General features: G+C 38.3%; 1 protein-coding gene and 1 long non-coding RNA gene across 7 annotated transcripts in view; one reads left to right on the top strand and one right to left on the bottom strand.

Moving 5' to 3' along the window:
- LOC308186146 overlaps positions 1-25,248 on the bottom strand; it is a 30,267-nt gene extending 5,019 nt beyond the window's left edge. The window contains exons 1-2 of the long non-coding RNA XR_013943927.1: positions 23,143-25,248; positions 22,576-22,672 (exon numbers count right to left, since the gene is read on the bottom strand). This is a non-coding gene — a long non-coding RNA (uncharacterized lncRNA). The remainder of the gene's footprint in view (positions 1-22,575; positions 22,673-23,142) is intronic.
- DIRAS2 (DIRAS family GTPase 2) lies at positions 2,990-20,820 on the top strand. Of its 6 annotated transcripts, none has more exons than XM_080575144.1 (4): positions 2,990-3,355; positions 7,866-7,979; positions 15,361-15,496; positions 16,721-20,820. In XM_080575144.1, the coding sequence occupies exon 4, from the start codon at positions 16,760-16,762 to the stop codon at positions 17,357-17,359; it is 600 nt and encodes a 199-aa protein (XP_080431270.1). In that variant the 5' UTR covers positions 2,990-3,355; positions 7,866-7,979; positions 15,361-15,496; positions 16,721-16,759; the 3' UTR covers positions 17,360-20,820. The 6 variants fall into 6 exon arrangements, with proteins under 6 accessions (XP_080431270.1, XP_080431272.1, XP_080431273.1 ...); XM_080575142.1 differs by having other exon boundaries at positions 2,991-3,355; positions 15,361-15,548; XM_080575146.1 differs by lacking the exon at positions 15,361-15,496.
- Positions 25,249-26,469: the final 1,221 nt, after the last annotated feature.

The raw sequence follows: 26,469 nt of genomic DNA, 5'->3' as shown, positions 1-26,469 counted from the left end.
TGCCTTGCAGAGAAAAAAAAATATCTTTACAACTAAGCAAGCTTTCTTCTTCCTAAACCTACACGGAAACTGAAGAAGCTTTCTCATTTTTGCAAGCTGTACATGGGCCATGGGTTGAATTTTGACTCAGAAGCTGTACTTCAGAGCACACATGCAGTTTTGTGATAAATGTGCATTCAAGCTTTTGTGATAAATGTGCATTCAAGCTTAAGACAGCTCATATTTTGCTAACTAAGGAGGTCTCTTGTTCCTAAGTGTTACAGAAACACAACAATTGTGGAGCTTGCATAAGGCTTTTCCTTCTGATGGAAGCTTTTAATAGATATAGACTCACAGGGATGTGTACTCTTGCCCTTTCCACCATCCCTTCTGCTCAGCAACACATATATTTCAGGGTTTCACAATGGAAGTCCTTGCTGCCCCTGGGAGAGGGGCAGTTCTTCAGTGTGAACAACACAGCAGGGCCAGGGTTGTGTGGTTGTGTGAAACACTAAGGAAGCAGGACTGGACTGAAGGACTTAGGTGTTGCCTCTGTGATCCTGGTTGCTCTGCAAACGAAACACAGGCTCTCGTGAGGCATTGGGGTGCAAACCTGGTTGCATAGGCTCCCTCTGTGGGGCTGTGTCCCCACTGCCCAGTGCTGATACCCAGCATTCGGAGCAATGCAGCATTCCTGGCAGACTGGGGTGGGAAATTACCCTGATGTCCTGCTGCTGGCGTGTATGGCACCATCCTGGATGAGGCCTGTGGAATTGGCTGTGAATCCTCTGTATTTATGGTGAGGTGAGGCATGCCTGGATTTTGGAAGCCTGCATAGCCTTCCACACCTGGACAACCCTGTTAAATGTAGCAGCATTACAAAGCCAGCGCTGAGGGCAGAAGCTGCCATGATAGTTTTCCTCAAAGAAGGGAAATCCCATACAAATGTACTTTACAGTGCATTGCAGTGCAGCGGCACGGCTCTGTACTTCTGCTCAGAAAGATCTCACCATGATTGCAGTGGGAGGAGTGCAGGCGCAACAGCGGTAGAACTACAGTTTGTCAGTGCAGACAGGTGCCTGCGATCTGCAGGTGAGAGATCTCTTTTCTTTGGAAGCAGGCCATACCGATGATATTTGTAATTGAAGTAAACTCGATTTCAGAAAGTATCCGGAGTTTGTAAGATACGTTCTTGAAAGTTCTAACATGCTTCCTGTTGGAATATGGTTCAAGAATAACAATATCCCAGACTTGTAGAATAAATTGAGTGAATAAAAGTTGCCACAAACCATGAATCTAATGCTCATCAGGTACCTTTACCACTTCTTAAGGCAAGTTGAAAGAAACTTTTGTAATAAGCGCACTCTTGCTGAGGTCTGAGATCTGTTACGTTTGGAAATCACTGGAAGCTGCATTGTTTGTAACTACAGAAGGAAGCACTTTGTAGACTCTGGGATAAGTGGGGCCAGATCCTGCACTCATACTATCATGAGGCAGTACAAGAAAAGGCTGAATCCCTGTGTAATATTATACAGTTTATAGATTAAGCTTTGCTTTGTTGCAGTAATTATGATTTTATAATACCTTGACTTCTTGCTTTCAGGATACTAATTAACCAATTCTCTGAGCACACAGGATTAAATTATTGCTGAGACTTGTGACAAAACCGTTGGCAGGGCTTTGCCAGCAGGCTGCTCAAGCAGGTTTGTGGCTTGGAGCAGCACGTGGTTGGATCCAGGGCTTGCTGTCTGGGAGCCTGTGCAGGCAGGGGTCAGGATTAATCTGCACCAGACCTGCATCTAGCACAGATCACTTCCTCAGGGCTTATTGCCCAAGTCATCCAGTATCCTAATATGCTTATAGGTCTGTAAAATGCACATGTAAAGGAAAAACCTTTTCATTTCTGTGTCTAGCAAAAGCATTAAGACAATGAATGAATGTTTCATGAAAACAAGGAAAACAAAGCTACCCTTTACCGAGGATGGCATTTAACAGACCATGGCAGCTGTTGTGAGATAACTGCTTGACCCTTGCTTCTCTAAGCAGCCACAGCAAGCCTAAAAATTGAACGCTTTCAGTACCACTGTGCCGGGGTGCTGGATGCCACCTGTCCTCCACAGGGCAGCACTCCTCATGCCCCCTTTATTTCATGGCTCAGCCCAGCTACGTGTTACAGGCTTAGAGCAACCACGGTGCTACACATCCCTGATGCTGGGTTATGAAGTACCATCTCCCCACACGTTCCCCCAAGAGTCTGCAGAGAGACCCACTGCATGAGCTTCCCTTTGGAGGGGGGACATCTCCAGCTGGACCCCACTTCTGCTTTGGAAAGAAAAACCCTTTCTGAGCATTTCTAGGAGCTGATTTAGAAGTAAACAGCTGAAGGAAGCATTAGATCTTGTCTTTGGATTTTCATTAAAAAAATATAATTGAAGTTGGAAAAACAATGTACTTGTTTACTTTTCATTTGACCGTAAAAACCAAGAAAACAATTTTACACTGGTGTCTAAAACCACAAACCAAAAATTTATCTCATCTGCTTCCAGTGATTGAAATTCTGAGCAGCTCTGTTGGATGAATTCTATTTTTATGGAATGTTTTTAGTACTCGATTTCTATTGTGCTTTTGCAAATAAATATTGGAACTAAAGGGTGAATTTCTCAGCCGATATCAGCAGAGTTCCATTGATTTGAATGGGGCTATGATGATTTATGCCCACTGGGGATTAACCAAAGGCTTTGTAAGCTTTTAAAGTTAAAGGAACAGGCTTGTTCCATATTTAGCTGCTGGGAAGAAAAGAAGAAAAAAAAGGAAAGGGAAGAACAAAAAAAATATAAGCACAGGTTAACATAAACTACAGCTTTAAGTGATGAGCTACTAAATATTTGGAGGGCTTAAAGTTTAATTGTGACAATGTACTGCATCTGGAGAGGAACCCAGAATTTCACAGCTGATATACATATACATACATACACATATTCCACAATTATTCAGTAGGTGGCAGTTAAAAGCCTAGATGAGCTGTGCAGTCGCCATTTAGGCAGGAGCACCAGCGGAGGCTGGAGTCAGTCCATCTGAAACAGCGGAAAGAAAGAGCGAGGCTGCAGCTGAGCCAACAAAAGCATCAGCCCCGGCCCAGGCGCTCGAGGAGAGCGCGGGAGAGGAGCGTAGCTGCAGGAGCAAAAGCTCCAGCGCAGGCAGCAGGCAGCAGCCAGCACAGGACGCGAGGCAGGGGAGCAGACGACAGAGCTACAGCTCCTCTGATTAAGACGCGGACTCCTTTCTGGTGGAGAAAACCCACAGCAGAGAGGGCGAACAGTTGGTGCGATGACAGGCAGAAACTGAAGAGTTTTTGGAGCATTCTGTTCTTTCACAGGTAATTTTTTTTCTGTTGCTTTTCTGCATTGCCTTGTTCAAAAAACATAGCTTTGCAAAGAAATTAGAGGTCTTTTTATCTGCTCTGACCAACATTCACAGTCTACACTCAGGAAAAATTTCCACTGAAGTCAGTAGAGTTTTGCGTGAGTTACGACTGCAAGATCTGATACAAGTTGTTATTGTGTGTAGGGAACATGGCATGCTATCAGCTGGGGCTGATAAGGAAGGCAGAAGCTGGTCACATGCATACTGACCAGCCAAATAACATTATTTTTCTGTCTGTTGGGATACTAGTAATGGTTTCATAACATTTTTTTTTCATTAAAACTCAATGTGCTGAATTTTGTCCTACTTTATACTGATGCCATTGCAGTGATTTAAAGAGAGATCTTATTTATTTCTTTGTTTTTATTTTTATCTGAAAGCTACATTTTACCCTATGTGATGAAAGAACTCAAAAATGTTGAGCCGGAATAAAATAACACCAGATGTTTCTTTGAAACAAATACAACTTTGCAGCATTCCTCTCATAGGTAGAAAATATTTTATTTGCTTAGAATATTTTGCCATTCACAATTGAATAAACAAAAACAATTAATGGGGGGACTATTCTCAAGTGTCTGAGTGACATGAATTCAGAGTTGGTAAGAATTCCTTGCTGTCTTTCCCATAAAATGTGGGATGTACTGCATGCTGCAGCACTCAGTCACAGCTGGGTGAGCTCAGAGTGGAGCAACAAGATTTGATGTATTTCATTTTTGAAGCATTTTCCCAATCTTTTGCTTTTACGGGTGCCTGATTGTACATGAATATGTATATGCCTGCTTATAAATGCACGCATTTACAGGTACGTGATGTGTATGTCCACATGCCTTTCTTTATAAATGAAGCTGTTACAACTGATTGCTGTTTTACCTTTGCTAGTGTTTACACTTTATTGTACCTGGAATGTTTTGCAGATCCCACAGTTGTTAATTCTGTGTCAGATAGTTATTTTGTCTGCTTCCCCCCCACACCCCCCACCCCTTTACTTTTCCAACTGATGGACTTCACTCATGTTTCAGGAGCTGACCCCAGGGGATGCAGCTGTGCTGACTAAACGCAGTAGTGCCCATTTCTCATGGAATGGCATCTGTGCCATTGTTCAGGGACTGTGAGACGGGTATCCATCCAGGTTTCGTGCTCTCTTATGTTGCACACAATGTTTGTGAGGCTCATGCATGAAGAGCTGTCCAAACACAGACTAGGTTCAAACACATAGCTGCTAATCAATAGCCTCATGGAACTGAAAGTCCGGTAGAATGACTGCAATGTACGATTATTTATCTTCATCTCTGGGAAAAGTAAAGAACAAATGGGTATAAAAGGGATGCGAATACACTTAGGCTAGACGTTTTCAAACCATTAGAGCAGCAAGGTACTGAAATTACTTTCTTGTTCCTCTAATAGAAAGAAAAGGTTCTGAGTGTTTTCTGGTTGGAACTCAATGGAAAGGATTATGTTAAATGGTTGCCTGCAATAGCAAAGAATTGGATTTGATACTCCAGAAGGTCTCTTCCAGTGCTACGTAACTATTCACTGGATGTTGCCTGTACTGAAAATCTCTTTACAAATGGGTTAACGTCTTTGGAAACAGTTTTCCACATGTCCCATAACAAAGCCAAATGCAAGCATATTTTTTTTCTAGGTTGTGCTGCACTTATGTTTACACCACTATGGTTCTACAGCAGATGCATAAGCCCTGGTGGTCTTCAGGCTGAATAATATCCTCTTCTCATAGTGCAGAGCAGAGTTATTCAGGAAATGATTGGAGTTCAGAGGCAAGGCTCCTTCCTCCTTCTGCCCAAAAGATCAAGATCATATTATCCTACACCAGCACTGCAGTCTGTAATATCCAAAAAAAAAAAAAAAGTGGATAAAATATAAACTGATTGTGCTGATTCTGAAGTTTGTTACTAGTGTTGATTTTAGTTTCCTTTGAGTTTCACCAGATAGCTTAACTTTTGTGCTAACCTGCATCTGCCCATGTGAAGATCTCCGCATCATGTGTTAAAATCAAAGACACCTTTTCACTGTGATGGAGTATGCCTTATTCCCTCAGGCTTAGCTTACTTTAGAAAAATTGCAATAAAAAGTACTCTGGCTCAAAGATGCCCTTGCAGAATGACCCCATTCAACTCTATATTATATTATACACCCTTTTCTTCCACTTATTTCCTTTTTAACCTAATACTTTTCTTTCTTTCTTTTTTTTTTTTTTTAATAAGACATGATTACTTTGGATTGTTCTCAATTTGCAGTGAAGCACGGTAACTATTCTGTAATAAATAATGAGCTACATTTGAACCTTCCAGCTTCCAGGCAGCATATGAGTACCAAGCCATTCATATACAGAAACTGAAACAGTATTTGACTTGGAAGATTTGGTTCAGTATGTATGGCTCCTTCCAAATATTTGTTTCTTTCCCCTTAACATTTTGTGCTACTAGACCTAATTGAAGAATTATCAGTCTTACCTACTAGAAGAAAAATGAAATTTTATGAAACATAAATAGATATTAGAAATATTACTTTCCCTTTCAAATTAACAGTTTTCATAGGGACAACATTTTTTAAAAATAAAAAGCTTATTCTGATAGTTATTTTTTAGTTTCCACCCAAAGATTTTTTTGTGTCAGCAAAAAGATCCTTTCACTACATTCTTGATGTTGCAGTAAAACTAAAAGATGTAAAAAATTGTCTTATTGCTGCAAAAGCAGTGATCAAAGACTAAGTGCCAATGCAACTGTATGCATAAATTGAAACAGAACATACCTTTTTTTTTTTACCTTTTTGAGAAAATGCCAAAAACTATTGATTATTATGAGTTGTATGAAGATGAGTATGACTATTGTATCCTTGATATGAGTATCAAAGGAAGACAAGAAAAATGTCAAAAAACAGGTATCAAGGCTGTGACAGACAGCCACTCACAGACGCACTGACAATGAGTTCAGGAGCACCTCTTCTCTAGCAATTTGAATTGAATGTTAGACTTTGGTGTAAGAGATGAAAACAATTCTCTGATTTCTCTGACTGTGTTGGGCTGCAGCCTGCTATGGCAGTGAAATATGATCTCCCTCACCCTGACTGGAGGTAATGGAATTGGTTTCAGGTGAATCAGGATAGGTGTTAATGAAGTCATAACAGCCTTTTAACTTCACTCCTTAAAATCTGTATTTCGGAAAGCAGTCACATGAAAAGAGCAAATCCATTCCTGGCCTACAGGTGTTTCCTACCTATTAAGTGTTCAGTAGTTCTGCCTTAAAATTAATGTGAAGTTAAGAATAGAAGAAGCACCCTCTTTTATTTATTTTTATATTTTTGCTTGAAAATATAGACTGGCAGCTTTTATCTGTTCTGAAAAGGTTAGTAATTTAAATAATGAAATATTGGCTACCACCAATAGCTAAAATATTGCTGCAAACCCTCTTTTTTTTAAAAAAAAAAAAAAAGAAATTATTTTTCTCTTAAAAAAAAGACAAAATTTCAGTAAGAAAAGTAATCATTTTTGTGAAAGTTCTGAGATCCAGATTTGCAAACTAATTGTTAAAGAAAATTCAGGAGAAAGAAAAATAAATATTTTTCCCCTAAATAGCAAATATCTTCTTGTGAAAATTTAGAAATACCTGTCACAGATCTGTCATTCCTGTATCACGCCACAGTTATACTTTAATTGCTGGCTTTCAACCTATTTGATTTGCATCAATTTCTGGTGGAAGCACAGGTTTCTTCCGAGTGCCTGGAAGCTTGTTTACAATGGGACTGCATTGCTTAATCACTTGCCAGAGATTCTGGGTCCTGAACCCAACTGCATTAACCTATTCACAAGTTCTTGCCTAACAAGCAATTGCAAAATGTATTACATTGGGTGGTAGTGTTTTAGGAGGACTAGCCGTGCACAACATAGACAGCAAGACAGATAATGATTTCTCAGTTAGACCTAATCCACGTTGTTTTGAATTGGGTATTATTTGGGCTGTATAAGAATACCAGAAGTATCTCAGTAGTCAAGATAGCAATCACTATGTGTATGGCAAGGAAAGGCAACAATGGGATCTATATTCATTTGAACAAGTCAGCAAGCCTTGATTCTTGATGATTCTCCTTCTGTAGAAGACTTGTACAAATATTATCAAATTTACGTTAAGGAATTGAGGACTATGGAGGAAAGGCAAAAGGGCCACTAGTCTTTGTACAGTTTTCTCTACTGAACAGAAGCCAGTCTTCCATGGACACGTGCATTCTTCTGTGTAAATGCATACATTTATATGTACCTGTCTTGTCTATGCTGGGATTTTTATCATGAATCTCACAATATATGGAATTATAAATTTGAAAGCAGTACCAGTTAAGTCAATGAAGTACCTAACATGTCTAAACTAAAGCTGAATTTAAACAGTAACTGAGTCAACAAATTCTCATTTTTCTTTCTTTTTTTTTTTCTTTTTTTCTTTTTTAATTTTAAGATTACCCAATCCACTTACTGGAAAGTGACAACCAGTAGGACACAAGTCCACCCTGGGTAAACTTGGCATTTGATATCATTTCTGTTTGTGAAAGTGGGAAAGATTTTTCATGTGGTAAGTAGGTTCAAATATGGTAAATCTGTTTTTGTGGTACCAGTTCATTAGTATATACACATTACTAAAGGGCTACTTCTGAAAGGTTTTGGACCACAACAGACAAAAGAAGTATACTCCTGACTCCAAAGCTCAATATTGGGTGAGGCCTTGCATCTTCAACGTTTTGTGCAGATAAACCCACAGCAGAAAAGGAAATCAATAGACACTTCCTCGTAATTTGCTTTCTGTCATCAGTCCTGCCTTCTTCAACGTGAAACACTACTTCAATGAACTCAGTTTTAGACATCAATGCTGCATATTGGCCATATAGAAAACATATCTAATTCTCTCCCCTTTCTCTTTCCAGTTCTTTCTTGCCTAGTGAAACTATTGCAGCAGTTTCAGCTGGACACATATTAGTCAAAAGAGCTTGTGAAGATTTTCTTACAACTAGAGGTTTGGCTTCTTTGTTTTAGCAAGGGAAAAAACTGCTAGATCCATTTGATATAATTTATAGGGGCTCAAACAATTTTGAAAAGGCATTGTTTTGGAAAATGAGATGTTCAACGTGGGCATGATAAAAACATGACAATTTGCTAGAGGAGAACATGACATATCTGACCACAGAATAGTAAAGAGGATTCTACCTCCTTTAAATGCACATTTGTCTTTAAGAGAGGTGTTCTTAAGACAATATCCCACTTCTGCAAATACAGGAGAAAACTGACAAATTATTCTGAAAGATTGTTGTCCTTTCTACTACTCTACATACTCTATGTTAAGGCAGCAGTATATACAGAATCTACTAAAGCTCTCAGAGAACCTCCCTGAAAAAAAGTATACATTTACAATGAATATGGAACATGCATAGAGGTCAGAGGCAGGCTCTCTCCAGTGGTGCCCAGGGACAAGGTGCAGTGGGCACAAACTGAAATGCAAGACGTTCCCTCTGAACATCAGGAAGCACTTCTTTACTGTGCAGGTGGCTGTGCACTGGCACAGGTTGCCTGGAGAGTCTGTGGACTCTCTCTGGAAATCTTCAAAAGACACCTGGACATGGTCCTGGGCAGCCTGCCCTAGTTATCCCTGCTTAGGAAGAGGCACTGGACCAGACAACCTCCAGAGGTCCCTTCCAACCTCAGCCATCCTCTGTGATTCTGTGTGAATACTGTGGCTTAGGACTGTCTGCACACGCATTTGCAATGTAATGGACAATCTGGCCCCAAACACAAAAAACAATTTAGCTAACACTGAAATACTGAGATTTTTTTTCCTTTTCTTTATTTTCTCTTTCTTAGATACTTGAAAGCACATGCTATTATCACTTAGTCCAAACTCCTCCAAAGCACCCACTTTGTTTGATTCCTTTCTGATTGCACATGGCAATTTTATTTTGCTGCTCTCTTGGTCCCATCCAGTATTGTACTGACTGAGGCACTGTTTTCATTTTACTTATTAATTTTTAACAGTAACTTTTCTATTCAAATTCAAAAAATTCAGTCATGGTAGAGAGTCCAACTCTAAAACTGTATGTTTCCATTCAAACAAACTGAATTTGTAGATTGAATTTGTGCTTCCTATGAGTATGTTGAATAAGGAGAATGTCTGATTAAGCCTCTTACTTTCAGAAGTAATATCAAGTAAATACTATAATAAAGACAGCGTGTCAGAGAAAAAAAGGTAGGTTTATGACATGCAACCTTATTTACTTATTATTTTCATAGGGGACACTATTTTGTCTGCAACTCTGTCTGGTCTCCTTCCTTCTGGCTGATGGTACAAAGTACTAAATTGGCATTGCTTTTCTTTCAAACTGTACTTGAGAACATCTGGTTGTCATTGTCAGCCTGTTACACCAAACAATATATTTATTGATTCTGAAAATAAATTTGGAATTCCAAAAGCCCCGTTGAGTGAGATCTTTTCTGGGGGGCACACTTAGTAACTTCTCCACAGATCTTAGATTATTAAGTGTTTTTATTTCAGTGTCCAGCAGTTGAATTCTCTTTGGTCAACATAACTTGTTATTACCTGCAAATTTTCACATCACATGTAACTGCTACATCTACTGACCTGCCAAAATTACTGATCTTAATGTTTGTTCTACTGTCAAGAGCTCTTATACTACATGAATGCTATATATGCAGACTTCAGAAACAATGTTCAATTAGATCCTGGGACCTACAGGCCACATGAGCAGAACCCATTTCCTATTTATGATGCCAATACATAACATTTATGCAGCTTTTTTTTTGGTAATCCAGTACATTAGTTCTTGGCCATTCAGTGCTGGGAATCTTGAAGCAGATCAGTCTTCACTGATTTTGAAGCTGGCTTTTATTTTGAAGCATTATTTTTTACCATCATGCAGAGTTGATGGAGACCAATGTTTATTTTCATCAGGAGTCAGTGACCAACTGCATAAACTTTGGTCTCGGAGGGACTCCCATCATGATTTTTTAGACTAATTAGCAAACAAACAAAACAAAACAAAAAACAAACTAACTAACAAAAACCAAACTATTACTATGAAACAACAACAAAACTGATGCTGGAGACCCAGGAAGCAATTAATTTAAGTAATCAGTCATCAGAAGCAGCAAAACTACCTTTCCTAAGAATGAGTTGCTTTTCCAAGAGTTATCATTAGGTGGAACAGCTGTAGGCAAAAATTACTTTTTCAGACTAAAGCAAGAAACTTTGCTCAAACTGCCCTAGAGACAAGAAAACCCAGAGAAATCTTTGGTCAGTTGGATTAAAGGTTTCTGGCACTGCATAAATACCTTAAGGAAAACGTAGTCAATTGCTTATTTCAAAGACATTTTTGCATTTCAAGACTTCCTTTCTTTTTGTATGGAAGCAGCTCTGGTCCAATGCTCGCCTATAATTTTGTCTTGTGAAGGTATCTAAAAAGTTGCAACAAGTATGAATAAATAATATTTAACCTGTATTTATTTATTTAATCTAATATGCAGCAGCCTCCAGATAGTCTCTGATACTTATGTTAACAGCTACTGAAATTCAAGTGTAATGAATTCATCAGTGTATAAATAAACTGAAATTTTGATATGACAAAGCCAACTCAAGAAGCATTTTTGTTCTGAATGCATCAAATAATTTTAATTACCCTTATTAGTACCATTAATCCATGCATGGATGGATTATGTAGATGTGACTTGGCCAGCTGTCCTCCTATTTTACATAAATATCATGTAAAAAGATGAGATGTTTTGAACAGATATTTATCTGTGACCAAGGCTTTTCTCAAATATCACTGACGCAGGCATTAACAGTATGAAAATATTCTTCTCTGCTAACAAAGATAGCAAGAACAACACCTGCATAAAAGCCAGAGCTGACATAAATTAAGTGTTACAACATTCCTGCAGAGAAGAAATCACAGTTTACACTAGCTGATCATCAAGAAGCAGGCTTTCAGAGATCATTTTGTTCAGCATAAGAATAAAAAAATGCTTTACACATGCATTAGAACCTTATGTTTTGAAGCTGTTTTGTCTTCAAACATGTCATAATTTCTATTGATAAGAAAAGAACAAAGCAAAGCAAGCAAAGAAAAGGAAGGGTAAAGAATGAAAGAGTCTAGTTGTAATAGATGGAAATACTAGAAGTAGGAAAATTCCCATTCTTTATGCCTATGTTTATGTCCATGTTCATTGGCAAATATGTTGAAAGTATTCCCACAAAAATGCCTTTTTTACAGACAAGTAAAAATTGTATGAAAACCCTCTGTATATAACATGTAACTTTTTTCCATCTTCAACATGATGAAACAGCCACCATCCTTGCAACCATGCTGAAATTCATCTTATCTATAACTGTATTTTCTATTCTCCGCCTTGCACCATGTATCTTTGTACAGTGGTGTCATGACTAGATAGTCAGATATTTGTTATTTTACATCAATGTAAGATTTTGAACTAAATGTATTGCTCATACTTTACTGGTTTTTCTTCCGAACAATGAGAATACAAACAAAGACATCTCCCTAGGCTTAATAAACTATTTATCTAATTAATTAATAATCAGTGACTACCATGAGATGATTTAACATCAGGAAAAAGAGCTTTCAGAAAATTAATACATAGTGCCTAACAACTGCTGTATTGCATATCAGACAGACATCTCAGTAGGATGCAATAAAAGGTCAAGAACTGGATCACCTAAGACAAAATTAAAGTCTCTGACTCCAGGTAACAAATGTAGTATCAGTACTTGTTTGTTTGTGTTTGTTTGTTTTCATAAAATGGATGCCACCCTAAAACATACCATCTAGCCAAACAATTTCATAGAAATTTGCAACATGTTACATTGCATGGAATTCTGACAATGCAAAATAGTTAAACTCTTTTACAACAAAACCAAAACTGTGGTTGGAGGATGAACCCTTTTTTCTTACGTGCTTACAAAGGAGAAAGGTTTTACTAGCACCATCAGCCTAGACAATATACTAATCTTTCTCTACTCTAAACCTAAGTATTTAATGTGTAGGAATTCAGCCTTCCTATCTTTCTTTTTTTTCTTTCTTTTTTTTTTTTTTTCAGTGAAAGGGAATTAATATATTATTAATGGATCAAATACAAACATAACGGGCATATCATAAACATAATGGATAGACAAGTGAGACCAAAAAAAACTATTTAAAGGCAGAAGATAACTATGAAGATACAGTGACTAAATACAGGATTGGTGGCACTGATTCAGTAGACGATAACATACAAACATGTAATTAGTCACACAAAGAATATCAAGAGTTTAAATTATTGACTGCACAATCTGTAATGTGAGGTACCTTCAAACATTTTAATGCACATTTTTGATATTTTTTATCTAATTAGCTGGTCAGTTTTATATCAAAAAGACTCAGTCCCTAAACTGCATCCTACTCTCATAAAGATTTGGCTCTTTTACCTGGCATGTCAGAAACAGCTAGTGAAAGAATGCATTGCAGTGCAGCTAGTAAAGGTCTATAGCTGAGCTTGAACTGGAAGCAGACCTTGTCCCAGTCAACACCCCAGAGAGATCAGCAGCTGAGGCCTCGTGCTAAGAGAATACCTGAAGAAAACAGAGCTAAGTCAGCAAAGGTACATGGAGATGCAGTAACTTTCTGAACTCTGCAAATGACCAATTAAAACAGGAAGGGTATGAATACACGTGATGAAAAGTGCTTTGCCTTCTTAAGTGAGGATAGTTTCATTAAACCTGACACTTTAGCAGATGCTAGTAAATTTTCATTGATGCAATTTGTACACATAGCAAAAGCAGCAAACGAGTCTATTAGACACAAACTCATGGATAAGTCAGTCCTTTATTGTAAAAAACAACTGCTGCTTTGTATGTGCAAAATATGAAATGGTCAGGTTTGCAAAGTATGGATAAGGGAAGAAGATATGCATCTGAAAAGTCAAAATTTTTTCAATTTCATTTTTTCATACCCACATTGGTGAGAAAGAATTGGTGAAACAATGGACTTTACTTTGTCTTGTTGTGTGTTTTAGTCAATGTACTTTAAGATGAAGAAAAGTCAATACCCTAATAGGGCAGTATAAAACACATTAACAAATGCACTACCGGGTGCAAGTGCACAGCAGTCACACAGAATGAATTTCACTGCAGGAGAATCTCTGACCAGAGACACATAAGAGAATGTAACTACATAGTAATAATTATCCATGGAAGCCTTTCTGCTATGCTATTAAAAAGCCTTGTGTAGCCTTCTGTGCTGTTTGCTCCAAGCTCCTGAGCAGGACAAAAAATAAATTAATCTTTATTCGTTATGTTGGTATAAATGATGGACTTTAGGATTAGCAGACCTGTATGTGGGACAGACTAATTCTTTGCAATGGCCCAGGTTGAGGGCTGCCCAAAAGGTGGGGAGCAGCTCTGTAGCAAAAGGCCCTGGGACCATAGTAGACAGCAGGCTAAGCATGGGCCATCAGTGTCAATTGTCTAATATGAACTTTTCTTCTGCAATTTAAACTCTTTAAGTCCTGTTTCATCTATCTATCTATCTATCTATCTATCTATCTATCTATCTATCTATCTATCTATCTTATTCTCTGCACTACAGATACAAACTCTCCCTCTTTGCAACAATTTATTATGTATTTGAATATTGTTACCGTGTCATTTCAGGTTTCCTTAGAAGCTTTTCAAATGCTTAATACTTTATACCATAAATGTCACATTTCAATTTGTTCTAACTTTTGGGCAATCGTATGTGCCAGCTTTCTTGGAGATTTCTGAGTATACTTAAAGCAAGAAGTTTAATACAAAAGGAATACACTAAGGCAGCTTTTTAATTTTAATTTTTACTCACAATGCTTCACTGTTTTTCCTAGTCAAATGCTTTTTTTTTTTTTTTTCCCCTCATTATCCTATTGTTTCTAGGCTACATATTATCTGATTGCGCAACACTTAAGCTGCTTCAGAGGTGAAACAGCCATGATTTTCTCTCTTGCCTTCTTGCTCATAGAAATTATTAACCTGTAATTCTCATGGTAGCTCATTCTCTGCAGTCACCTAAAACCCTAAGCTCTACAACTGTTCTCAGTTTGCCCGTTTGCAGCTGTCTTATGCATAGGTTTATTCCCAGTGGAATAGGTTCCTGCTAGCTTCCTCATCTCTTATTTCTTGCTACCTACTTTGATTTTGTTTGTTTTCTCAGTAGCATGAGCTGTTTGCACATTTTTCTTGTTCCTCAGAGGGTTTTCCTCTTATATAAACATTTACACTGGAGTTTTCTGTGACTATTCAATTCCTTGAATTCTACTGACAGAGAGAAACAATTTTGCTTCAGTGCCTCAGGATAAACACCCTTATTTATCAGTCTTTCCTTCCTATATTTAAACAGGTCTCCGAGAGTGAAAGTGACTGCAGCATAGAGAGATGGAAGGGGTGAAGCTGCCTTCTGCCTGAAGCTAGGCTGGGTAGGCAGAGCTGTGACAGCTCTGCGTTGTGCCTCAGGATCAGCATCCCCAGTTGCACTGGTTATTCCGCCTACAGTGTGGCAGATGAGGAAATACAATTCCTTCATCCAACACATTATGTAAAGACAGATGTTTTCAGCTTACTCAGACATAAGAATTAGGAAAGACTAGGGATGCCCTGGACAAGAAAGATAACAAAATCAGGGTATGCTTGAACAGCAAAATGAAAATATTAGTGCAGCATGGGCAGGCACAATTTTAATCTAACTGGTGCAGGCAGCAATAGCATTGAAGATGGAGAAATACAGAATTCAGTGTGGGCTGGCAACTGGGGAAAGGCCACTGGGGCTCTACTCACATTTGTACCTCTACAACATTACTGCTATTCTCCCTGTGCTGCACAGATAAATGGTAACCTAAAATTTTGCTCCACAACACAACCTCTCTTTCAGCTGTAGTGAAGAAATAGCTTGAAGGCTTTCCTGACTCAGTAAGGAAGCCCTGTGGGTTGTTCTGGATCAGCTGCTACCTAGGCAACATTGCAACAGGCAACTTCAACTACTACTGGGGCACTTGGACAAGAGACTGGTATTTCACTTACAATATTCCTTCTTAAATCATCCCAATTTCCTTAGAACAAGTAAGTGTGCACCACATTTTGCGGTTTGTCCCACATATTTATATTATATTTTATCTAGTTTTGGCTTGAAAAGCAAGTATATCCTAGACTCTATTCACCTCCTAGGGTTCAGTTGTTTAGTGTTCATTTACTTACATCTCACTAAACAAAAATGAGACTTGTACATGCTGTGTACCTAATGAGCTGCTACCGATAGGAGGACAAATTCGTCTTCACTTTTATTTCAATGAATTCTAAAACAACCATAGCTTTCAATCCTGTGAGAGCTTCTGAGAGCTTTACCATTTTTATTATTTAATAATAATGACAATATTTGTTGTCACAATGTTTACAGATAGTTTTTGTCAAATGTCACTAACTTCAGAGATCACAGTGACAGCTGACATATGAATTTGCCAAGCCTGGCAATATGCACCACTTAAAAATGTTGTGAAGATGCCTTCACAACCTTTCCAGTAAGTATAGCGTATCTCCAATTGAGTATCATCTGCTGTGAAATAAACATTAGAATGAAAAGTCAAACTGAACATGAACTATCTAGGTTTATCATGTTGTACTCTTTGTCCTGAAATGAAAATGGAAAAATGTATAAAACTGGGCTACATACTCCCAAAGAGTTAGAAACAAAGTGCTATTGCTGAATAATCTACAAATACTTTTAACATGCTATGAATGCATGTTGTCTAGTGGCACTGGAGATAAATTCCCTAACTATGAAGAGATAAGATATTTAGAGTAATTGACTGTTGTACATGTGTCTACCACTGTTTCAATGATGACTTGAAGACACTTTATTTAGTGACAAAGGAGTAGTTCAGTTCTTATAATTTTTCAGGCCTTGGCCTTGCCAAAATACCAGTTCCTGTATGTAGCTTTTTATTCTAGTGATGTTAGTCCAGTAAGAATAATACTTAGAATCACAATGTTCATTTCAAATAAGTCATGAAGTAATGAAGATGGTCTTTTGTTACCATTCCAGACTGGACTGCAAGTCCTAAAGCTACTACTGAAATAAATAATTCTATAACCCACTACAAGTCTTCTTAACTATTGCAGATTATGTCATCACTTCCACCACATTCATTTCTCTTCTGAGAAAAGATAAGTACAATCCCTGAATTTACCCGCATTAATGTCATTGTTGTTGCTGTTTTTCTTATTTTCTTTCCTAGATTTTTCTCTCTAGCTGAGCAACAAAGACACCAAGAAACATGCCAGAGCAAAGCAATGATTACAGGGTTGTTGTGTTTGGGGCTGGAGGAGTTGGCAAAAGTTCTCTGGTCCTGAGATTTGTGAAAGGTACTTTCAGAGAGAGCTACATCCCTACCATAGAAGACACCTATCGGCAGGTGATCAGCTGTGATAAAAGTATATGCACTTTGCAGATAACTGACACTACCGGAAGCCATCAATTTCCAGCCATGCAACGTCTTTCTATTTCTAAAGGACATGCTTTCATTTTGGTTTACTCTATCACCAGCCGACAGTCCTTGGAGGAACTCAAACCGATCTATGAACAAATATGTCAGATTAAGGGAGACATAGAAAGCATTCCTATAATGCTGGTGGGGAACAAAAATGATGAGAATCAAAATCGAGAAGTGGACAGCAGTGAAGGAGAAGCCATGGCCAAGAAGTGGAAGTGTGCCTTCATGGAGACCTCTGCCAAGCTGAACCACAATGTGAAGGAGTTATTCCAAGAGCTGTTAAACCTGGAGAAACGCAGGACTGTGAGTTTACAAATTGATGGCAAAAAAAGCAAGCAACAGAAAAGGAAAGAGAAGCTGAAAGGCAAGTGTGTGGTCATGTGATACTGCACTAACAGAAGTCAGTCATGCTGTCTCACCTGCCTGATATTACCTATAGACAGCAAACAACCATACAAGACCCTATTGATTGGTATCTGTTTTGAAAGAAATATTTGTAATTTGAAAAAAAATGAGTTACTGTGGTTACTATGAAAATTTTTCAAAAATTGTGTGTTCTAGATATCAGTGAAAAAAGACCGGGAACTCAAAAAAAAGATAGGCCAGGATACCTAATTTAATAATTTACACGGGAAAAGAAATTTCATCTTTAGCATACTGTGGAAGATTTTGGAAGTCAGCATCATAACATTTGTATTTGCATGTAACTGCACTGGAAGGCAATGTATAATGCTAGAAGAAAAAACAACGTCAACAAAGAAGCCTAGGACATATAACTGCATGTTGGATGAAGTTATCGTACTCTTTAAGAGTGCTGTGGACAAACGGTTCTGTGCAATTTTTGGTACTGACTGATGGGGCAATGTGCGTAAAGTAATCTCAGATCTGCCAAATAAACTATTTCTCACTAAAGGGATGTTTAGGGATTGCACAGTTAGAAGGAATGGGGATTTCCTCCACCGCCCCCAGCATGAGATGTCTTTCTTGTCTGACACAGTGTTTGAACTGGAAGATGAGGAAAAGCCGGAGATGGAGATCATCTATTCTGCACCTATCACTCCAGGAATGACGTACTTTTGGCCCCAAGACATTTCAGAAGAGCAGAGGTTTGCCATTGGAGACTGTCAGATCATAAAAACAGTGTGTATATACAAACAGAATACTTCCCAGGGAGGACTGGCTGGGGAGTTCTGTACAAAAGCCTCTATGGAAAAGACTCAGTTTAAGAACTGCTGATGAATAAATGAACAGATAGTGTGATCTGTGAAAGGACTGGAAGTTTGTTGAGCTTGTTGATGCTGTTGGAGAGGGGTCAGTGTAGTACAGAAAGGTTTCGTCCAGATTACCATATTAGTTGAGTAAAACTTCTTTCCATCACTATATTCCAGTTAGAATGGTTTTGCATTCATACATTGTTAGGTTTATTGCCTTTATATTGTCTAAAGGGTTTTATATTCACTGTTTAAACACACAATTTGAACTGCTGTGACTATTTATAGAGCCAAATCCTACATCTGGTGTTAGGACCCACAAGAGTCTCTACCAGAAGACTTGTTGGGTAAGTACTACAGGATTTGGCATATTAAGAGTTACAATCAGTACTGTGTTACAGAGCAATACAAGGCTCAGAATAGAAATAATAATAAAAAAAATGGTTCAAACCACTCTGTCAGGGGAAACTGTTCTCAAAATCTTCTAAAGGGGATAAATGCTAAAAAATGTGAGCTTTTCTGGATTTCTCTTAAAACTTTTTTTAAAAAATATATGAATGAGTAAAGTATGTATCCTACTCATAACAAAGATCATCAAAGATAAAAGAAGCACATGTCTTTTTTTTTTTTTTTTTAAGACACATCAAAATTGTATAAGCTACAATTTGCACATTAGGAACTGCTTTGAAATAATAAAACCAACATCATATTTTAGGGAAACATTTACATCAAAACCATACTATGAGAAAATGCCGTCAAGTATTATTATTAGTAGTATGCATGCTGTTGCATTATAAATGTCTTCTAATAGCTGTTCAAATGCAGTATTGACATTAAGAATTGTTACCTTGTTGCTCTTAAAGCTATTGCTTGTTTACCTTCTACCTTTCCAAACAAAAGTGCAGATATTTCATAGGTAGTGTGATAGTATACATGTCTTTGAGCAAAAACTGCTGTTAGCACTATCTAGAAAGGAGCACAATTTATGTCGTTAACTCAGAAGAAGTCCTGGCAGCATTAATATCAAGTGTAAAACTCCTACTGATTTTAAAGAAGATAAAGTTTTGGTGTTTATGATGTTAGAAAATTGGAGAGAGCAGGAAAAAAGGCTAAGACTCTTCCTTAGCCATAATTTCCTGACTCTTAAGCATTGCTTTTTCTCCATAAGTCTCAAAGCACTTTACACAAAGGATAGCATCATTACCTTAACTTTGCAGGTGGTGAAACTGAGGCACAAAGAGAGGAAGCAACTGCACAAGGGTCCCATTAGGTTAGTGACAGACCAAAGTAGAAAAACAGATCTCCCCAGTCCCCATCCAGTGCTCTGTCTGCCTTTGGTCAGACTGACTCTTCAGACTCTTACATACTTCCTAAAACATATAAAGAAGCCTGGTATAGCTTACACAGCTAAGTGCATATTTTCCTTCTCAGTGTGTTAATAGGTCAAACTATTTCCAGATCAGGGATGCAAAACATTCAAAAGCACTATGTTCAGTATGACTTTTCTACATTTTTATACATTTACTCTGTTTGTAAGCAAATGGTTCAAGATACTTATCTTTACAGCACTGGATTCCACTAACAGAACTGCAAAATCCAAAGAAGGACTACACTTGGAGAGCAATGAGTCATATACTGAGGTCAGCAGGACAGGGATGTACCACTGATGCAAACAGGCTTGTGCCAAAAGGTCATTATGCGTAGTACACTTCTAGGAGACCAGCATGGAATTACAATAGAAGCCAAAACAAAAAAAGGCCATATAAAGAAATTATCCTTTTAGAGTTATTATTTCAGCTGAAGAAATTATTTGCATGATGAAGAATCTTGTGGTAGTAGAGAGTAGGGGATCTGAATTAGACCAAAAAGGTTATGATGGCAAGGACATTATGGGCTGAAATTTGGCCCCTGGCTTTTGCTGAATGTGCCTCATAGAAAGAAAAGAGTAATTGTGTGTCAAAGCTGGAAATTAAACAAGTAGCTGCCAAATGTTAGTCTTAAGATCCATTTCCTTTAATTCCCAGTTCATTCCTCTCCTGTTACATAATGAGCCATGAATTATTTCATGGACTTGCATGTATCAAAGCAAGGCCGGTACAGAAGCAATATTACTCATGGACCACAGATTCAAAAGAGAACATATTTTATACCCTTGCATTGTCATTCTGGTTTATACTACTAGTTTATGCATATCTTACATATATGTCAGCTGTTTTAAAACATTTGTTTTGCTATTACTTATCCTTTTTTTTTTTTTTTTAATACAGGAAAAAATATAAAGAAAATACACAGCTTTATTACATTTTGTGTTTTCTTTGGGGATGTGATATTAGTCTAATAAACTCTTTAAAGTGTATGGAAGAGATATTACATATTTAAAACATGTAAAATCTTCAGTGAACTTTAGCACTCAAACATATAGAGAAAATGACTTTACAACGCATGACTTTTGTATGTATATCATATGTATTAAGTTATATAGATATCACAAAAATGTGTCACTGCGATTTCATTAGCAAATATTTTATTCAAAAACTGGATATGAAGTCATTTGTGCCTACAAGTTTCTATGTTTCCTGTGATGTTCCAAACATAAAAAATAAAGTTTTAAATGGAGACTTGTTTTGGGAAAAAGCCTTGTTGGTGCCTGCATTGTGTTTATTTCCTATGTATATTAAGCGTATCATTTTTAAAAGTGGAGAAGGCAATTCCCTAGATCAAAATAGATTCAGACACGTTAGGGAGTGTCCTAAAATCTGCAACTACACAAATAGACTCCTGGAAAGACCTAAGAGGGGTGAAAGAGTCTGTCCTATTTAACATTTTCCTTTACTCTATTACAGTGAGACAAACACCTACACTTTCAAAACAATCTACCTTCCTCATAAAACACAGGTTATCAGTAGGTGTATATTTTGTCCATCAAAAAGCAAAATATTTTTGGAAGCTAGTCTGTATTCTATTATTTAGTTTTAAATAATGACAGAAATGAACTTATTGCTCGTGCAAAAATTGAAACTTATTGTACAGATCCTGCTATTCCTCCTCTTCCCTACCAAATGTTTGACGTTTTCACAAAATTTCCTACTACGGTATATTATTGCACCTGAAAAAAAAAAAGGTCAAATATAATAATTTAACATATTTTGTAATTCAGAAGTTGTTCAGTTAAATTATTATTTTCTGTATGTATTCCATAATTTGTTCTCAGCAGAGGAAGAGATCAACAAGCAAGCATGAATACTTAGGTACTTTGGTGAGCATTTGAAATGTTGAAATATTGAGTATAGAACGCAAATTTCATATCACTGTGAAGTAATGTGACATAGCAGTCAAAAAAGCTTTTCATTTTTGGTAAACAGTGCCCCTATATTTATATTCCTTATGAGAAATTCCTTATAATCCCTCTGATCCTGTTTGTTTGTTTGTTTGTTTGTTTGTTTTTCTTCCAGTACACCCTCATTTACTATTCATTGTCCTGATTCTGACACAACCTGCCCTGGAATAGTGGATTTGCAGTCCAGAGGTTTGCACAACATAGTAATTATTTTATTTTCTATCTGTAGTTGTCCATCTATTTATCCACATAAACACCACAAGCATTACAAAATTTGCTTGCCTCTTTATTTTTTTCCTTTGGTTACAACTCTTGTTTCCCAGTGAAAAATATATTCCTAGTTAGCATATGTCCTCATTCAAAGTTATGAATGCAAATTTAAGTCACATGTAGTTCATTGGCATTTTAACTATGTCCCACTCACCTTCTATGCACGTTTTCTAATTAATACAAATGCTTATTTAATTTAGTCAATGGTACCTAAAGTCCAACCCCACTAAAGCTGGAATGAGAGGGAGTGCAGAAATTTAACACCTTTGAAAGCATGGACCTGGGTACCTCTTTGGAGGGACACAGACACTGCTCTAATTTAACCAGAGTAATATGAGGTTTATAGAAAACATTAAGCCTCATCTGTTTCATGTAGTTTTCTTTGGTTGAGTGCTGCTTTTTATAATGAGTCATAGTGGACCTATTGAGAAGTCATAATGGAACTGAAGCACAGAGGAGCATTTATTATTCAATCAGATGTACTTATACCTCATTTAGATATTAAGAAATGGCCCAAAATGAATCCTACAAGTGCAGTTTTACCCTGATGCCCTGAAAGCTGTGAATGATAGTGTCTGTCACGTGGAAGCTGCCACTGTATTTGTATTGATTTCAGTAGAAAAAAAGCAGGAAATAAAGCAGCAGAAGAGGTGTTTTTCCCCAAGAAGTTTATGGCAAATCATTTTTTTTTCGATATGTAAGAGGACAAAGATAATTTTCATTCACTTTTAGACAGAGATTTGGAGAGCACCAAGGTGCCAGTCACTCTAATCTATACTTACTTTACAGAGGCTTTTCTCAGTGATGTTGTAAAGATCTTTCACCTTCGGTTCTTCCCTTCCTTATTTGGTACTGTTCCTGCTGCTGGTCAGTGTGGTCCTTAAAACATACAGATCATGGACCTACTTAATAACTTAGTCAAGGTCAGACAGTCTTAAAATAACAATACGATGGCACTGTATTGTTAGGCATATGAATTTAATTCCAGATTTTACCTGTGGGAATTGCTGTGGCCCACCTGTCCCCTACACAATTGGATCACTGTATTAAGTAGATTGGAGGAATATAATTTGGGGGAAAGCAATGGAAATGTCAGAAGTAAGTAAAGATTTTACAGGAACTCTCTCTATTTCCCAGGAAATTCTGAGATCAACCAAGACTCCTAAGTATATTTTCAAAGGAAAAATCAATATTCAGTTGTCACGCTGAGTTGTGTTAATGAGCACTGCTGTTATGGACATTACAACTGTTAGTTGCCCGTGGAGAACAGTTGCTGCTCACTCAGTGATCTAGTCAAATCTATAACTCATTATAAAAATAATGGCAAACTTAATGGCTAATTTATCCACCTGTGTATGAGTCCAGGAAGGGTCTCAGTTCTTCAAAAGCAGAAATTTCTAGTGGATGTTCAATAACAGCATCCAGCCCTTCTCCCCTTCTACGCAGTGCAGATAGGTGCCCATGGAAAGGATCTGCAAAAATCAGGACGGTGACTAGGCAGTTACCTAAGCTGAGCAGAGGGCAGCAGGGTGGAGGACGGCGAGAGAGGTTGTGGTGGTTTTACTCAACTCGGCAGCCGAGCTCCACCACAACAGCTCTTACTTACCCTCCTCAAAGGGAAAGGGGGAGAAAAATACGATGCAAAGGGCTCAAGGACTGAGATAGGGACAGGGAGATCACTCGACAATTATCATCACAGGCAAAACAGACTCAGCACAGGGAGATTTATGTCATTTTTAACCTATTACTAACAAGCTAAAGCAGTGAGAAACTAAAAACAAAGAAAACAACAACAACAAGAACAAATACCTTTCCCTCATCCACACTCTTCTTACCTCCTCCTGCCAAGTGGTGCATGGGAACGGGGAATGGGGGCAGCTGTCAGGCCCTGATGCTTTGTCTCCACCACTCCTTCACAGTCACTCTCTGCCCCTGTCCCTCCCACGGGATGCCATCTTTCTTAAACTGAGCCTGCGGGGGCTGCCCGCAGGCAGCAGCTCTTCAAGAACAGCTCCCACACGGCTCCGTACCACGGGGTCCATCCATCCCCCAGGAGCAAACTGCTCCAGCACGGGTCCCCCACGGGCGGCAGCTCCCCCCAGACCCCCTGCTCCTGCGTGGGCTCCTCTCCACGGGCTGCAGCTCCGGCCCGGGGCCTGCTCCTGCGGGGGCTCTCCATGGGCCGCAGCCTCCTCCAGGCCACATCCACCTGCTCCACCGGGGGCTCCTCCACGGGCTGCAGCGTGGAGATCTGCTCCGTGTGGGACCCATGGGCTGCAGGGGGACAGCCTGCTCCACCAGGGGCCTCTCCCTGCACAGGCCGCGGGGGAACTGCTGCTGCCTGCCTGGAGCACCTCCTGCCCTCCTGCTGCACTCACCTGGGGGACTGCAGGGCTGCTTCTCACTCCTCTCTCCCGGCTGTGCTATTCTACTTAATCTTGGAAGTTAAGAGTTTAGGGGAAAAAAAAAAAAAAAAAAAAAAAAAAAAAAGTTTATATTCCTTTTCTTAAATATGCTGTCACTGAGGCAGAAACACCACTGCTCATGGCTTGGCTCTGGCCAGCAGCGGGTCCCCTTTGGAGTTGGCTGAAACTGACTCTCATCTGACAAGAGGCAGCTTCTGGATTCTTCTCACAGAATCCACCTCTGTAGCCCCCCACTACCAAAACCTTGCCACATAAACCCAATACATTGGTATGTCACTCTAGCAGTATAAATTGGTATCTATATACTGTGGGCTAGCATGGTGATGTGAGGGGATTCAAAAAAGATGTGACCTAAATGTCACACACTTCAGCTTTACCACACAGCCTCCGGTGGCTATGTTCTCAGGTAGCTCTGCCTGTCAAGTTAAGATAGCGTTTATGCTATGTTTACATTGTTGGGTCATTTAGGTGACACAGCACTACTTTCAACTTTTCATATAAGTTAGATTACAAAATAAGTGTTGCACAGCAGACAATAAAGCACATTATTTTACACTATACAGTGTATAAGATTATGTATTTTTAAATATAAACTAGTAGCTACAACTGTATTGCCTTTGTTGTTGTGTTGTCTTTTGTCTTTCAGCTGTGTTTCCTCAGAAACTTGAAATTAGTGCTATTCTACTTGATCGTGTAAGTTAAGTTAGTTTAGGAGAGAAACTTCCATATTAGGACTACTTTCAGCCAGAGATTTTTAAAGTGCATTCAATGGCAATTAGATTTTGAAGTTCAACAGAAAATTTAACAGTCATTTGTAGAGACAGTATTAGTCATCTATTTCCCACACAAATATGTTTTATGGTTTGAAATGTCACTAAAATGGGTATTTTAGAACACAAAGCAGAAGCTTGAATAGGAACAGCTTGAGCTTCTTGTATTTTAACTTTCAAATAAATGGAAGTACATGCAAGTTCTATTTATTTATTTATTTATTTTCTTCCAAATGCCAGAGACCAAACTCATTCTTGGTTTAGTTAGGAATAAATTTGTTTCCATATTTTCCAGCTTGTTGTCAAGGATGCTGTATTTGGGACTTGGTATGGTAACATACAACAGGCTTTTGGACTTTAAGGACTAAAGATAAACCTGTATGTAAGGTACAAGCAGGGACATTTAGGAATTCTGTTGCCTTTTCTAACTCAAACGTTGGCTTTTAGCAAAATGACTAATATCCATGTGTCCAAATTTCGTATGTATAAAAATGGAATAACAACATTTTTTTTCTTCTAGAAAACAAAGAATACTTATGGAACACATGATGTGAAAATCTCAGTTCTTTAGTTTTTGTTTTGTTTTGTTTTGTTTTGTTTTGTTTGATTTCAATGCTGTCTTGTAATATAGCTGACAATTTTTCAAAACCTATTTTCTAAATTCACAACACAATGTAAATTCTCTTCCTTCTGGACACCTCAGAATTTACCTTTTTGAGTCTCATGCTTTCATTTTAAAATATTCCAGTGTGAAACAACATAGCTTTCTCCCTCCAACTTCACTTGCTAAGCCCCTCTTCTGTTGATAATGACTGCTGCTCCACCACGTTGATGATACCACCACGGAGAAATCAGAAGTGATGCAGGGTGTGTGTGGAGGGACTGTACTTCCAGGCCCCTGCATTTGCTGGAGAAGCAACCTGCAGTACCTCCTCTGTTCCTCTGAGTTTGGTTGCTTGTAGGTCATGTTTGCTGGGCTCCACCACAGATCCCTACAAAAGAACAGGCAGTTGGTAGGCAGCTCTCAGGCTGCGTGCACCAGAGCTGGCATGGAGAATGTTCCCACTCCAGCTAGCAGATGCCTCTGGATGTTGTCTTCACCCTATCATCTGCCATGCTCTGTTATCCTGATGCTGTTTTGGAGGCTGTAGACAACTTTCTTTTCAATGGTCTAAGGTAATGGGATTCATCACCTTGTCTATCAGTGTAAATACAAACCTAGAGATTAGAAAAATTCTTATTGCATAAGATTTGAACGTACTTTTTTTTTAGTCTGTAAGATATGATATAATTTATGTTTCCTCACAGGAGATTTTCTTTTTAAAAGAAAACATCTTGAATGGTTAGTTTTATCTTTGAAATTTAAAGAGGAGAGACCGTGTTAGATGACAGCATCCTTGTGCATTCCTTTAACGCTAACTTTACTGTGAAGTGAATTGAGTCCTCATCTCAGTCTCCAAAGAAGCAATAATTCAGTACA

The sequence above is a fragment of the Anser brachyrhynchus genome, assembly GCF_964034855.1.
Source record: "Anser brachyrhynchus genome assembly, chromosome: Z".
NCBI lineage: Eukaryota > Metazoa > Chordata > Aves > Anseriformes > Anatidae > Anser > Anser brachyrhynchus.
The sequence above is the reverse complement of the archived record's forward strand: the minus strand, read 5'-3'. Positions and strand labels throughout refer to the sequence as shown.

What these genes read in the sequence shown, in the direction of transcription:
- DIRAS2 (XM_080575147.1), top strand. Translation starts at nt 16,760, where the DNA reads ATGCCAGAGCAAAGCAATGATTACAGGGTTGTTGTGTTTGGGGCTGGA.